General features: G+C 54.7%; 1 protein-coding gene and 1 long non-coding RNA gene across 10 annotated transcripts in view; one reads left to right on the plus strand and one right to left on the minus strand.

Moving 5' to 3' along the window:
- CUX1 (cut like homeobox 1) overlaps window positions 1-15,016 on the plus strand; it is a 426,690-nt gene that overhangs the window by 337,656 nt on the left and 74,018 nt on the right. For 7 of the 9 annotated variants that reach the window (XM_064166473.1, XM_064166475.1, XM_064166480.1 and 4 more), the window contains 2 exons: window positions 1,942-2,244; window positions 7,766-7,954. The exons of 1 other annotated variant lie outside the window; for it this stretch is intronic. In XM_064166473.1, the coding sequence (XP_064022543.1) occupies window positions 1,942-2,244; window positions 7,766-7,954 (492 nt within the window). The remainder of the gene's footprint in view (window positions 1-1,941; window positions 2,245-7,765; window positions 7,955-15,016) is intronic. One more of the 9 variants, XM_064166478.1, reaches the window with a different exon arrangement.
- On the minus strand, window positions 1,374-2,993 carry LOC135187613 (uncharacterized). The gene is made up of 4 exons (XR_010307388.1): window positions 2,893-2,993; window positions 2,668-2,717; window positions 2,241-2,360; window positions 1,374-1,722 (listed from the first exon to the last, which is right to left on the minus strand). It is a non-coding gene; the product is annotated as an uncharacterized LOC135187613 (long non-coding RNA).

Here is a 15,016-nt window from a genome sequence, read left to right on the forward strand (position 1 = left end):
AGCCTCTCTGGGCAGCCTGCTCCAGGCCTCCAGCAGCCTCACACTGACAGAGTCTCTCTTTGGACATCGCTGAGAATCTAATCTGTGAATCGCTGAGGGTCTGCTCTGTGCACCCTGCTTCATTTCAGCAGTGTGCCCAGGTGGCCAAGAGAGCCAGTGGCATCCTGGCCTGCATCAGCAATGGTGTGGCCAGCAGGAGCAGGGAGGTCATTCTGCCCCTGTACTCTGCACTGGTTAGACCACACCTTGAGTGCTGTGTTCAGTTCTGGGCCCCCCAGTTTAGGAGGGACATTGAGATGCTTGAGCGTGTCCAGAGAAGGGCAACGAGGCTGGGGAGAGGCCTTGAGCACAGCCCTACGAGGAGAGGCTGAGGGAGCTGGGATTGGTTAGCCTGGAGAAGAGGAGGCTCAGGGGAGACCTTATTGCTGTCTGCAACTACCTGAGGGGTGGTTGTGGCCAGGAGGAGGTTGCTCTCTTCTCTCAGGTGGCCAGCACCAGAACAAGAGGACACAGCCTCAGGCTGTGCCAGGGGAGATTTAGGCTGGAGGTGAGGAGAAAGTTCTTCCCTGAGAGAGTCATTGGACACTGGAATGGGCTGCCCGGGGAGGTGGTGGAGTCGCCGTCCCTGGAGCTGTTCAAGGCAGGACTGGACGTGGCACTTGGTGCCATGGTCTGGCCTTGAGCTCTGTGCTAAAGGGTTGGACTTGGTTATCTGTGAGGTCTCTTCCAACCTCGGTGACACTGTGATGCTGTGATGCTGTGATACTGTGATTTCAGCCCTGTGGGGTTTCCTGTGGTGTCAGAGATGTGCTCCAGCCCAGGCTGCCTGTTCTGTAGGCACTTGGCAATATTCTCCATCACAAACTCCCAAAAGCAGTGACATTTGCTGCTAGCCCTTGCCCGGGGGTGGCAGAGGGACCTGCTCTCGGGGGCATGCCAAGGATGAGACAGCTCTGTTAGAGGGGCTGGTTTTGATGAAAGGTCCAGGAGAGGCCACCAAGGTGGTCAGAGGACTGCAGCACCTCTGCTAGGAAGACAGGCTGGGAGAACTGGGGCTGTTGAGCCTGGAGAAGAGAAGGCTTCAGGGAGACTTAGAGCTGCGTTTCAGTGTCCAAAGGGGACCTGCAGGCAGGCTGGGGAGGGACTGTTCCCAAGGATCTGTGGGGATAGGACAAGGGCAATGGTTTGGAACTGGATCAGGGCAGAGTTAGGTTGGACATCAGGAGGAAGTTCTGCACGTTGAGGGTGGGGAGAGACTGGAAGAGGTTGCCCAGGGATGTGGTGGAGGCCTCATCCCTGTGGGCATTCAAGATCAGAGTGGATGTGGCCCTGGGCAGCCTGCTCTAGCTGGAGATGTCCCTGCAGAGGGGGTTGGCAAGATGCCCTTGGAGGGTCCCTTCCAGCCAGTCACAAACTGTGTTTTAATCTTCTCATTTCTGGGCAGAGAGAAGTGGAAAAAAACCCTGGTGTGATGGAATCAGTAAAACTCTGGAGACACAAAGTGGTATCAGTTGTGGCAAACCCCTCAGTGACTGTACAGAACAGTGGCTGATCTTCTTCTGAGGCACAGAAGGAGCCTTAAACTGCCCTGTACAAGGAGATTTCAAAGCATCCTTAGAGAAAAATGTGGTGGAAAGTAAACTTCTGTGAGCTCTGCTGCCCGTGGAGACTCCTGGCAGACCTCCAGACTTTGTTTTCCCCTGGTTTTTGTTTGCACCCTGTCTGCAGAAGAAAGCAGAGATGACTCCAGATACAATCAGACCAACACTCTGAGTTTAAAAGAGAGGCTTTTTAGCAACCCAAGTCCTGACAAGTAGCATTTTGCATCCTGAGGCTGAGGCAGGTGGAATATGAGTGAGAAGGGAAGGTGCAGACCCTGTGCTCAAACCATCCCATTTATGCTCAAGCTGGGGCATTCTTCTCTGGTTTTTTTCGTTGCAGAAAGCACTCCAAAGACCTCTGCCAGTTGCAGCCCTGCTCCTGAATCTCCCATGAGCTCCAGTGAGTCAGTGAAGAGCCTGACAGAGCTGGTGCAGCAGCCCTGCCCCGCCATAGACACCAGCAAGGAGGGCAAGCCCCAGGAGCCCAGCGAGCCGCCCGCCTCCGACTCCCAGTCCACCACCCCCGTGCCGCTCTCAGGCCACTCTGCACTCAGCATCCAGGAGCTGGTGGCCATGTCCCCTGAGCTGGACACCTATGGCATCACCAAGAGGGTCAAGGAGGTGCTCACGGACAACAACCTGGGTGAGTGGCTGTGTTCTCTCCTCCTGAGCCGAGCGGCGTGGCCGTGGCCGTGCCTTGAGCCTCAGCTGGGCTTCCTCAGGTGTTGGCAGCAGTTTGACTCTGTCCTGAGCTTTGAGCTGTTCAAACAGAAGTTTGTTTCTTTTTCAACTGGTAGAGAAGAATCCTTTCAGAGTGTCACTCACCCTCACCTTCAAATGTCATCAGCCCCTTGCTGCTCTTCAGCTCTGCTCTTGGATCACCAGCCAGGCCCTGTGCCCACCTCCCCAGCAGGCTGGCAAGGGGTACCAAAATCCCAAAGCCAGGCAGGTGTCCCCAGAGAAGAGGCTGCTGCCCCCATGCTCAGCTCCCCCCCCCCCCCAGCATTTCAGGCAGGGATGAATTAGAGGAGTCCAGCATGATGTGCTTCACAAGCACAGAGCCTACCTGTAACGCTGGGAGGGGAGAGTTGAGGCTCAGCTGAGGTGTAGAGGAGCCTGTGAATGGGGGGGGGGGGAAGGGCATTCAGTTACTTGGTCTAGAGATGTGCAAAGCTGAGGCTGCTTTGGCTTCCAGAGGAGTTTTGGGGTGCCAGATAAAGTGTAATGTTGAGAGGGCTGAAGGTTTGGGACAGGCAAAGGGAATAGTCTGATCTGAGTATGGGAAATCCACCTTTGTGCTGCCACTGTGCCTCTGAGTCACCAGTTCCTCCTGTGCTTCCTCTTGCTTCCCTCACAAAGCCTTGGGAAACCTTTCAGAGTCATCAACAGTCTCTAGTGGGAGGGCAGGAAGGGCTGTCCCAGGGGCACCTGCTCCTGCTTCTGGGCCTTAGCAAGGGATTCATCTCACCTGCCTTTGGAGGGTCAGAGCAGAGGGCTGGGAGGAGGCACTGCAGGGGTAGCACTGCAGGTGGAAACACACAGGTCAGTTTAGACTGGTGAGATGCTCAGGATGAATTCCATCCCTGGCATTTAGACTGGTGACATACTCAGGTGGGAATTCCATCCCTGGCATCTCAGTGTTGTGAGTGTGTCACCAAAAACTCCTGTGAGAGGTGTCCTGCCCATGGCAGGAGGGTTGGAACTGGATGATCTTCAAGGTCCCCTCCAACCCAACCCATTCTCTGAACCTGTGAAGCCTTTTATCAGCTGGAGGCAGAATAACAGAGTCTTGCCTTAGTTTGGGTGCTTGAAGGGGAGAACTCCTGGGCTGGGGGAGGTTGCAAGTTCTCCTTTAAGATAATTTGGGGGTAAAAAAGAGAACCTGTTCCTTAGCATGGCCATGCCCTGCATAAGACTGTTCCACCCAACCCAGCAGAGTCCCTTGCTGGTGCCCAGTGGCGTGGGCAGGTGGTGGTGGCATGTTCAGTGGAGATAAGCCCCAGGTGGCAGCCCCTAGTTCAGGGGCAGAATGCTGTTGTGGCAGCCCCCAGTTTGGGGGCAGAATGCTGTTGGGTGCTGTACCTGCTCTGGTGCTCCAGAGAGGTGTGAGAAAAGTCATTCTTTTTGCTGACCTTTGCTTTGATGCCATTTTTTACTTAGTCTTGTTTATTTCCCATGGTTTCTGTTTTCCTACAGTGTGGCTGACAAGCCTAAAAAGCAGCAGAAGAGCCAGGAAATGTGCCCCAAACTCTGCATTAGGTGTGGAACCAGTTTCAATGTCTCCTTTTGTGTGCTGGTGCACCAGGTTGCCTCGGTGTCTTAGGCCACGGGGCCTTGGGAGCCTGTCTTAGGCAGCTGGTGGTGGCTCAGTTGTTCCAGCAAAGCCCACAGCTGTGCCAACCCCTTCAGGGAGTGCCTGGGTGGGTCTCCCGTGCCTAGGAGCATCCCTCCAGCAGTCACCACCTTAGCACAGGATGCTGGCAGCAGTGCTGAGAGGTTGCTGGTATTCCCAGTCCCAGATGTCAGAGTTTTGTCAGTGGTTCCTGGTAGGAAATGTGTCCCCTAGAGAGAAGAGCAGATGCAGGCAGCTCCTGAAGGATTGCAGGGGTGGGGAGGCTGCAGCAAGGACCAGAGCTAAGCATGAAGCCAGCTTCATTTAGCAGAAGTGTTACCCACGAGGGGGAAGAGGCACAAAGAATGTTGAGGTGAGCCACGAGGAGAAGGAGCAGGAGGTAGAGGAAAAGGAAACCTGTGCTTAAAAATAGTGCAGTTATTAATAGCACAGTGGTGGAGTGATCCAGCTGCTACCTCCTGAGCAGGAGCTCTGGCACATTCCCCTTCAGCTCAGGAGTTCTTCCAGGTGTTTTATCCTGCCCTGCCATGCCCTTTGGCATCCTTTAATTGCCAGCTTTGTTCCTGGCACCCAAAGAATTTGCTCTCCCCTCCTTCCACACTTGCATTTTTGAGGTTGGAAGCTGTAGTTTGAGGTTCATTCCCTTCAGCTGCCCTGCAAGTACCCGAGCTGGGCTACTTGTTGCTCACCTTAGTGCCTCTTCAGGTGGCCACAGAAGAGCTGGGATCAGTTGTTGTGAGTGGAAAGAGGCCACCTGAGCCTCGGTGTGTTGGTTTGACTGGCACCAGCTCCAGCTCACTGTGCAGCCACATGGGCAGTGGCAGTGGCTGCACTGGGCCTGCACAGCAGCTCTTGGAGCTCTCCCATCCTTGCATTGCAGCCTGGGCAGGGCCTGGGCTTAGAGCCCTGGGGGAGCATTAACAGGCAGTGGTTCACAAAGGCAAACTGAAAGGTTTTTCTCAGTAGCTGTCTGGTGGTGCTGGGAGGAGGCAAAAGGATGAGGCCTCAGAGATGTTTTTAAATGTCAGAGACAAGCAGAGGGTAGGTGAACTCCTCAGCAGCCTGGATCTCAATCTGGCCCTGACTTACTTCTTTTCTCTGGGTTTTCCTGATGGTGAGGATGGTGGAAGGTCTCTTACTGGACAGGAGCTGATGTACATTGTCAATTTAGGTTTCTTTCAGCCTCTAAGAGCCCTTTCCAGGGGTAGTTCCAGAGCTTTTTAGCAGCCTCAGTCCTGTTTCCCCCTTCTGCCTTCCAGCTGCTTCCTCCAAAGGCTTTGCAGGCCTACCTGCCCCGTGCATCTGAATGGGATGTTCTGCAGCTTCTGCCTGGTCCCACATTCCCTCCCCTCCCCATACAGGCAGATCAGCAGGGCACAAGTCTTGGAGTGCCTGTCCAGAGGAGGAGGAGGTCCATGGGCTTAGGCACAGGGGATGGGTCTGTAGGGCAGCTCTGTGTCAGGTGAGGCTGTGAAGATGCTTCTGCCAGTGCAGATGTGTGGAGCTGCAGAGTTCTACACCTTCTGCTGCAGAGCTGTAGGACAAGCCCCCATGCATCTGCCTTGTCCTTCGGGGACCTGTTTGTTGCCACTGGCTAAGGCTGGTAGGAGCTGAAGGAAAAGCCTTCTGCTGTGTGTTAGTGAGGGCATCCAGCAGCCACGGCTCAGACACTGCAGGGGGGGTGGAGTAGATGACCTTCAGAGGTCACTTCCATTGGTCTCATCCAATGGGATGAGATTGAACAAGGCCAAGGGCAGGGTTCTACACTTTGGCCCCAACAACCCCAAGCAGCACTACAGGCTGGGGCCAGAGTGGCTGAGAGCAGGCAGGCAGAGAGGGAGCTGGGGGTGCTGGCAGAGAGGAGCTGCAGAGGAGGCAGCAGTGCCCAGGTGGGCAGCAGAGCCAATGGCATCCTGGGCTGGCTCAGGAGCAGTGTGGGCAGCAGGACAAGGGAGGTTCTTGTGCCCCTGTGCTCAGCACTGCTCAGGCCACCCCTGCAGTGCTGTGTCCAGTTCTGGGCTCCTCCATTGCAGAGAGATGCTGAGGTGCTGGAAGGTGTTTGGAGAAGGGCAGCAAGGCTGGGGAGGGGCCTGGAGCACAGCCCTGTGAGGAGAGGCTGAGGGAGCTGGGGGGGTGCAGCCTGCAGCAGAGGAGGCTCAGGGCAGAGCTCATTGCTGCCTGCAGCTGCCTGCAGGGAGGCTGTAGCCAGGTGGGGTTGGGCTCTGCTGCCAGACAGCCAGTGACAGAAGAAGGGGACCCAGCCTGGAGCTGTGCCAGGGCAGGTCTAGGCTGGCTGTGAGGAGGAAGTTCCTGGCAGAGAGAGTGATTGGCATTGGAATGGGCTGCCCAGGGAGGTGGTGGAGTCTGTGTGGCTGGAGGTGTTGAAGCCAAGCCTGACTGGGGCACTGAGTGCCATGGTCTGGTTGGTTGGGCAGGGCTGGGTGCTAGGTTGGGCTGGCTGAGCTTGGAGCTCTCCTCCAGCCTGCCTGATTCTCTGATTCCATGATTCTTCAAGACCCCGAGGCCTAAACTTGGTTGATATGGAAACATCTTTGGGTTACCCTGGGGATACCTGAGAGCTGTGCTTCTATCAGAGAGCACCAGCAACAACCCAGACAACTTCAGGCAACAAAAGCTGTTGCTTATCAAGGCAGCCAAGTTTGGAAAGAGCAGCAAAGTGAGAGGGGATAGCAGAGCAACTGTGTGGTTGGGTTTGAGCTGCACAAGCCTTTTCCACACTCATTGAAGAGTATTGTACACTGAAAAGCACAACCTGCTTCCACCCTGCACGTTGGAGGAGAACCAAAGTTGGGTGCTCTTAACCAGCAGTAGTGCAGGGGCTGTTGGATGGTCAAATAGGATTAGCTGTAGTTGGTAAGACAGAGGCAGGACAGCACAGAACTCATGGGCACATGCCTTTGAGGACACTCAAATGCCACTGCTGAGCAGGGAGGTTGCATTGGTTTTGGCTCATTGACTGCTTGAAATGTTTGGCTTGTCCTGTTGGGAGGAAGCTGTTGCCCTGCCCTCCTGCAGAGCAGTGCAGCCTCACTGCTCTCAGTGCCTGCTTGGCTGACAGTTCAGCTCATTTGCAGTCTCCCTCAGTGCATGCTTCTGCAGTGCTCCCCAGAGCTGCCCAGCAGCCCCCTTGGCCATGGGATTGAACTAAGGAATCACAGAACCATAGAATATCAGGGGCTGGAAGGCACCTCCAGAGCTCATCTGGTCCAGACTCCTGCCAGAGCAGCATCACCCAGAGCAGATCACACTGGAGCACATCCAGACAGTTCTTGAATGTCTCCAGAGAGGGAGACTCCACAGCCTCCCCGGGCAGCCTGTGCCAGGGCTCTGTCACCCTCACAGGGAAAAAAGTCCTCCTCAGGTTCACATGGAACCTCCTGTGCCTCAGCTTCCACCACTGCCCCTTGTGCTGGCACTGGCATCCCCCAGCAGAGCCTGGCTGCAGCTCCTGGCACTCACCTGCACATCTCGATAAGCCTTGCTGAGGGCACCTCTGAGTCTCCTCCCCTCCAGGCAGCACAGCCCCAGCTCCCTCAGGCTCTCCTCATGAGGAAGATGCTCAACTTCCCTAACCGTTTGTGTGGCTGAGCCTCAGCGTTCACACCTGTAGCGGGGGTGGGGGGAAGAGGGGCAGAGCTTTGTTGCTTGTGAGTGGTTCTTTGCTGGGGGTGTCCGAGCAGCCCTGCAGCAGGACTGCATGCCAGGCGGGCCGGTAGGGGTGTGCTGTGTCTGTGCAGAGAGCCTCAGCTCCCAGCTGAATGACTTCATGCCCTTTTCCATCTCGCATTAGGTCAGCGTTTGTTCGGGGAGACAATCCTAGGGCTAACACAAGGCTCTGTCTCAGACCTGCTGGCTCGCCCCAAGCCCTGGCACAAGCTGAGCCTGAAGGGACGGGAACCCTTTGTGCGCATGCAGCTGTGGCTGAACGATCCCAACAACGTGGAGAAGCTGATGGATATGAAACGAATGGAGAAAAAAGGTAACCGGCAGCAGCCTGCTGCCCCCTGGGCTTCGGCGGTGCAGCCTCAGCCTGCGGCTGCTGCAGCGCCCCACGAGCAGCAGGGGCAGCACTCAGCCAGGCACAGCAGCGCAGGGTGGCAGGGCTTGGAAGGGACCTCTGCAGAGCTTCCAGTCCAGCTGCCCTGCCACAGCAGCGCCAGAGAATGCAGCTCAGGGCACACAGGAACACATCCAGACAGGGCTGGAAAGGCTCCAGGGAAGGAGACTCCACAGCCTCTCTGGGCAGCCTGTGCCAGGCTCTGGACCCTTACAGTCAAGGAGTTCTTCCTCCTCTTGAGGTGGAACTTCCTGTGCTGCAGTTTCCATCCCTTGCCAAGGCAGAGGTGAGCAGAGGCTGTCCCTGTCTCTGTCCCTTCCTTCCTGACCCCCAGCCCTCAGCTCATTGCTCAGATCCCTCTCAGCCTTCTCCTCTGCAGGCTGAACACCCCCAGGGCTCTCAGCCTCTCCTCATCAGCAGTGCTGCAGTCCCTTCAGCATTCTTGTATCCCTCTCTTGGACTCTCTCCAGCAGATCCCTGTCCCTCCTGAACTGGGGAGCCCCGAGCTGGATGCAGTATTCCAGGTGGGGTCTCACCAGGGCAGAGCAGAGGGGGAGGAGAACCTCCCTGGATCTGCTGGACACATTCTTCTTAATGCACCCCAGGATCCCATTAGCCTTCTTGGCCAGCAGGGCACATTGCTGTCCCACAGATCACTTGTTGTCCACCAGGACCTCATGGCAGCTCTTTCATAGCTCTGTTTGGTGCTAGCTCAAACAGATACATCTCAAAAACAGTGTTAAAAATAATAAAGGCCACCCAGCAAAGCAAGGCCAAGCTCAGAGCCTTCCCCAGGGGCTGTGAAAGAATTGCTGTGTCCTGCTGTAGATGAGTGACTGAAGGCCTGGTGGAGCACTGCTAACCTGCCCTAGCAAAGGAGGCATGGCAGCGGGGGAGCTGGCTTTGGGCTCTTAGCTAACACTGCTGCAGCTGGGCACAGATGTTGGGCTGGAAGAGCTGGGCAGGATCAGCAGTGCAGGACTGGCAAGAAGCTCAGTCAGGATGCCTGTGAGAGGTTCTTGGCAGTCCTGCAGGGATGGTCCCTGGGAGGAGAGGAAGATGCAGGCTGTGTCAAAGGGTGCTTGAGAGGGGCTCGATTTGTAGCCTTTATAGGGTTGGGATAAGGTAGTTGTGTTGCTGCATGCTCCAGGGAGGTCACCAGTGTGGAGCTGTGAGAGCTCTGAGTTGTTATTTGGGATCTTAGTAGGGAGCAGATGCTGAGAATTTCTCCTGCTCTTCGTGTTTTAAATGCATGACTGAAAAGCAGGAACTATCCAGAGGCCTGTTCTTAGTGTGCTTGTGTGACTTTGGCAGGCTGGGGGAGCTGGGGTGGTCCAGCCAGGAGAAGAGAAGGCTCCTGGGAGACCTTAGTACCTGAAGGAGCTACAGGCAGGCTGCAGAGGGACTGTTCCCAAAGGCTTGCAGGGACAGCACCAGGGACAATGGGAAATGAGAGCAGAGCAGACTGAGATGGGATGGGATTGGCATTGGAATGGGCTGCCCAGGGATGTAGTGGAGGTGTTGAAGCCAAGCCTGGCTGGGGCACTTAGTGCCATGGTCTGGTTGATTGGATAAAGCTGGGTGCTAGGTTGGACTGGATGAGCTTGGAGCTCTCTTCCAGCCTGCTTGATGCTATGATTCTTTGCGAGGAGCAAGTTGTGCAGCAGGAGGCTGCTGGAACACTGCAGCAGGTTGCCCAGGGAGGTGTTTGAGGCCTCACCCCTGGAGATATTCAAGGTGAGGCTGGGCAAGGCTGTGAGCAACCTGCTCTAGTGGAGGATGTCCCTGCTGAGTGCAGGGGCTTGGACTGGATGAGCTCTGGAGGTCCCTTCCAATCCAGCCCTTTCTGTGATTATCCACAATTTGTGCTCAGATCCTGCCCTGCCTTCTGTTTTGCTGGTTGCTGGGATGTGAATTCCTGCCCCAAAGCAGGCAGAGCTGTGACTGCCCCAGCAGCTCCCTCACTGCAGTTTTTAATGTAATCACAGAGTTCTTGATCAGAGGAGTTAATGCTTTCAGGACATCAGTCAACAGCCATGCTTGCAGTGCACACCATTAGTGCTGGCTCTAATAATGCCATTAAGGGATAGCTCCAGAGATGTATGTGTCCTTAATTAGCTAACTGCTGCTAATGCCAGCCTTGGAGTCTTGTAAAATCACACAAACACACCAAAACCAGGGCCTGGGGAACCTCTGGGCTTTAGTAATGAACTCAGAATACAAAAGGTAGGGGAAATGTTCAGCATATGGTCCCTACTGAGATCATAGAATGGTTTGGATTGGAAGGGTCCTCCAAAGCTGCACTCAGCAGGGACATCCTCCACTAGAGCAGGTTGCTCACAGCCTTGCCCAGCCTCACCTTGAATATCTCCAGGGGTGAGGCCTCAAACACCTCCCTGGGCAACTTGCTGCAGTGTTCCAGCAGCCTCCTGCTGCACAACTTGCTTCTCACAAAGAATCATAGAATCAAGCAGGCTGGAAGAGAGCTCCAAGCTCATCCAGTCCAACCTAGCACCCAGCCTTGTCCAGTCACTAAGTGCCCCATCCAGGCTTGGCTTCAACACCTCCACTACATCCTGGGCAGCCCATTCCAATGCCAATCACATCCAGTCTCAGTCTGCTCTGCTCTCATTTCAAACCATGGCCCCTGGTGCTGTCCCTGCAAGCCTTTGGGAACAGTCTCTCTGCAGCCTGCTTGTAGCTCCTTCAGGTACTGGAATGCTGCTCTAAGGTCTTCCTGGAGCCTTCTCTTCTCCAGGCTGATCTTCCATGGAAAACTCCATTCTCTTGGGTTTCCCACTTAGAAGTGTAAAGCAAAGGGAGCTGTGATGGGTTAACATGGCAGGAATAAAGTTGTCAGCTGGCTGGGTGCTTGCAGCCTCAGAGAGGACATCACCCAGAATGCAGGCAGAGGACACAGACACCATCCCAAAGTGGTGCTGGCAGTATCCTTTCAAAACTTCTTTCTGAACTGGAGTCTTAGCAAATGCTGTGCAATCCAAATGCTCTCTGGCTGGCACCTGAATAGAGATCAGGCTGTCAATCACCCAGGGCCTGTGCTCAGCTCCTCAGCTGTCTAAGTGCTGTCCTCCCAGCAGAGCTCTCTAGAGAGAGCCCAGCCCTGTATTTCCTGCAGGTGAGGATCCTGTGGTTTAACCTTTCCAGTGGCTCTAGAGCCACCTGAGGGAGTTCTCTTTCCCCTCCCTCAGCTAATGGCAGTTAAAGAACAAAGCCACTCTGCCCCCACGGAGACATTAGTACCAATTATTTCTCTGCCACATTTTATTCAGGGGCTCAGTCAGTAATGATGATGCAGGTGAGTTGCATGTATCTCTTTTTTTGCCTCCTGCTCTGAGGTTTGTGCTGCAGATGTCCTTCTTAAGAAGCTGTGACAATGTGCAGAGTGCTTTAACTAACCTCTTAGAGCAAGCTGGCTCCTGCTCACCAGGCTGAGCCTTCCTTCAGCCTTTGCTGCCTTGGAGGAGTTTGTTCCTCTTTCTTCCTGCCTCCTGGTGTGTGCTGCTGGGGCCATCCCACTCCTCACTGAAGAGTGCTGAAGCCTGCTGTCAGGAAGAGATTTCATTCCTTTTGTTTCCCCATTAGTTCAGTTTTTAATAATCTTGTTCAAGACCACATAAGATTAAAATGATACTGAAAGAAGCTCTGCCTTACCTCAGTGGGCAGCCTGCTTCTGCAGCACTGGCTGCAGTGTCTGGAGCTGGGGAGACTTCCAGAGGGACACAGTGATGCTGGGCTGGCAACGTGAGAGGAGGCAGAACTCAGGGGATGGAGCTGGCCCTGATAAGGCTCTGGGCAGGGCAACCAAGCTGGTGAAGGGTCTGGAGAACAGAGCTGGTGAAGGACCTGGGGCTGTTCAGTCAGGAGAAAAAAAGGCTGAGGGGAGACCTCATTGCTCTCTACAGCTCCCTGAGAGGAGGCTGCAGCCAGGTGGGGGTTGGGCTCTGCTCCCTAGTCTCAGGTGATAGAAGGAGCCGAAATGGCCTGGAATTGTGCCAGGGGAGGGTTAGGTTGGAGATGAGGAAAAATCTCTGTGCTGCAAGAGTGGTGAGGGGTGGGAAGAGGCTGCCCAGGGAGGTGGTGGAGTCCTCGTCCCTGGGGGTGCTCACGAAAGGTGCGGCCATGGCACCTGGGGACAGGGCTCAGTGGGGGTACTGGTTGCTGTTGGACTGGATGGTGTCAGAGGCTGTATCCAACCCCAGCAATTCTAGGGTTCTAAGTCATCTCAGACCTAGAGCCAGCCCTTTACCCAAAGTGGAGTTTGGATCAGTATTTGCCTTTAAGAGGAGATCCAGAATGGGACCTGGGTAGAGGGTTTGGAAAAGCTAAGCTAGGAGAATCTCAGCATGGACACAGTTTGGGATCCTTACCTGGAGAGGTCTGGCTCAGTTAGATGAAGTGAAAGAACCTGATGAGAAGCCATCAGCTTTCTCTGAAAGGTTGGCTGAGGTAGCTATAGAGAGGGACCTGAGTAGGATGCAGAGGGGAGGCAAAGCAGAAGCTGTTTAAATGCTGTCAGCTCGGGAGATGGGGAAGCTGGAGGGGGTGGGGTGACCATTCACAGTGAATTGAGACTGCTTGTGAGGAAAACAGCTGCAGGGAGAGAAGGAGAATCACAGAACACATAGGGTTGGAAGGGACCAGCCTCCCTGCAGACAGCAGGGACACCTCAAGTTTGAGTGCTTCCAGGGATGAGGCCTCCACCACCTCTCTGGGCAACCTGCTCCAGTGTCTGCAGCCTCATTGCACAGAACTCCCTCCTGCTGTCCAACCCAAATCTCCTCTGCTCCAGTTTCAAACCGTTGCCCTCATCCTATCCCCACAGGCCCCTGAAAGCAGTCCCTGCCCAGCCTGCCTCTAGGTCCCCTTCAGATATTTAAATGCAGCTCTGAGGTCTTTTCTCCAGGCTCAACAGCCCCAACTCTCCCAGGCTGTCCCCGTAGCAGAGGTGCTCCAGCCCTCCTCTGGGCCTGTTCCAGCAGGTCCATGTCCTTCTTGTGTTGAGGAGTCCAGATCTGGACACAGCACTGCAGGTGAGGTCTTCCCAGAGCAAAGCAGAGGGGCAGAGTCACCTCTCTTGACCTGCTGGCCACTCTTCTTTGAATGCAGCCCAGGCTGCCACTGGCCTTCTGGGATGCAGGTGCCCATTGCTGGCTCTCAAATTGAAGAGAGAAAGAGAAAGAGGAAGAAAGAGAAAGGAACAAGCAGCAAGAGGGATCACAGACAAGAGAGAATCTTCTCCAGAAAGGCAGTGTTTGTGCCTTGGCTTGCAGGCTGAGCCTTGCTGTCGCTGCACGCGTGCTGAGCCTATCTCCTTCTGCTGTCTACAGGCAGCACATGTGTGGAGTAAGAGTGCAGAAGGAAAAGCTTTGCTGAACATCCAGGGAAGTTTCCAGAGGCCACCTTTAAAGCCTGAAGCTTGGGTGCTAGCTCAGCAGATGGTGCAGTGCCAGGATGGTGCCTTTGGCCCAGTGGAAGTTTGTCCTGGTCAGGTGTTGTCCTCCAGATGCTTGAGCCAGAGGGCTGGGATGTGCCCAGCTGTATGTTGAGGGCAGTAGCTGTGTCTCCATAATCTGCTCGTTCACATGGAGAGCTCCAAATGAGCCCTTGCACCTTCTGTGAGCCCAGTGTCAGGTTGCAAAGCAGAGCTTGCCAGGATGCTTTGTCCAAGCTTTCACAGCTCTGTGCTGTCCTTAGCAGGCTAAGGATGGGAGCTGAGACCTGCCAGAAGCATCCTGTGGGAGCAGAGCCCCAGAGCAGCCTGGCATGGGGGTGTCTTAACTCAGTCACCTGAGCAAATCCCAGACACTCCAGTGAGAGAGAGCCTGAAAACCTTTGACATGGAGACAGAATAGTTTTGGCTGGAAAAGACCTTAAAGGTCATTGAGTCCAACCCAGCATGACCTAGGCCACTGCTAAACCATGTCCCTCAGCACCACATCCAGATGGCTTCACATCCCCTTCAGGCAGGGAGACTCTACCCCTGCCCTGAGCGGCCTCTCTGGGGCTTGTAAACACATTGGGGGTGAAACTGTTGCTCATGCCCAACACAAAGCTCCCTTGGGGCAACTTGAAGCCATTTCCTCTGCTCCTGTCACTCCTTGGGAGAAGAGACCAACTCCCACCTCACAGATCTCCCCTCAGCCTTCTTTTCTCCAGGCTAAACCATCCTCAGCTGCTCCTCCCCAGCCCTGTTCTCCAGACCCTTCCCCAGCTTCCTTGCCCTTCTCTGGGCCTGCTCCAGTCCCTCAATGCCATTCTTAGAGTAAGGGGCCCAAAACTGAACCCAGCACTCAAGCTGTGGCCTCATCAGGAGGGCAGGAGGACAATCCCTGCCCTGCTCCTCTGCACCATTGCTGATCCAGGCCAGGCTGCTGGTGCCCTTCTTGGCCACCTAGGCACACCCTGGCTCATTTTCAGCCACTGTTGGTCAACACCTCCAGGTCCTTTTCCACCAGAGAGTTTCCAGCCACTCTGCTCTCATCCTGGATCATGGGGTTGTTGTGACCTAAGGTCAGGACCCAGCACTTAGCTTTGTTGAACTCCATCCCATACATAAATTCTTCCATGCAGAGCTCCTGTTTTGTCTCGTGGCCTCCTTTAAGCTGCTGCCCATTGATGATGGATTGATGGATGCTGCCAGCCTCTTGGTTGTACTCTTAAAGGAGACAAGGGAATTTTGTGTCCAGGCTGCATGTCTGTGCAGGTCTGAAATACCACCTAGAAGTCTTGGAGATTAAAGACCTTATAGAAGTGTGAGATTATATTGCTGGAATGATTAATTCCGTGGCTGAAGGTTGTAACAGTTCCTTGAAGGCTGCTAAAAGAAGTGACCTTGAAACAGTGCATTTAGCTGTGGTCAGTGCAGGTCTACATCCAGCTGGAAGATCCAAACAGGGGCTTTGAAAAAGAGGAGAAAAAAGAAGTTCATTTAAAGAAGCAAACAGCTGTGGTTCCAGGGCTGTT

This window comes from Pogoniulus pusillus, chromosome 27 (assembly GCF_015220805.1).
Source record: "Pogoniulus pusillus isolate bPogPus1 chromosome 27, bPogPus1.pri, whole genome shotgun sequence".
NCBI lineage: Eukaryota > Metazoa > Chordata > Aves > Piciformes > Lybiidae > Pogoniulus > Pogoniulus pusillus.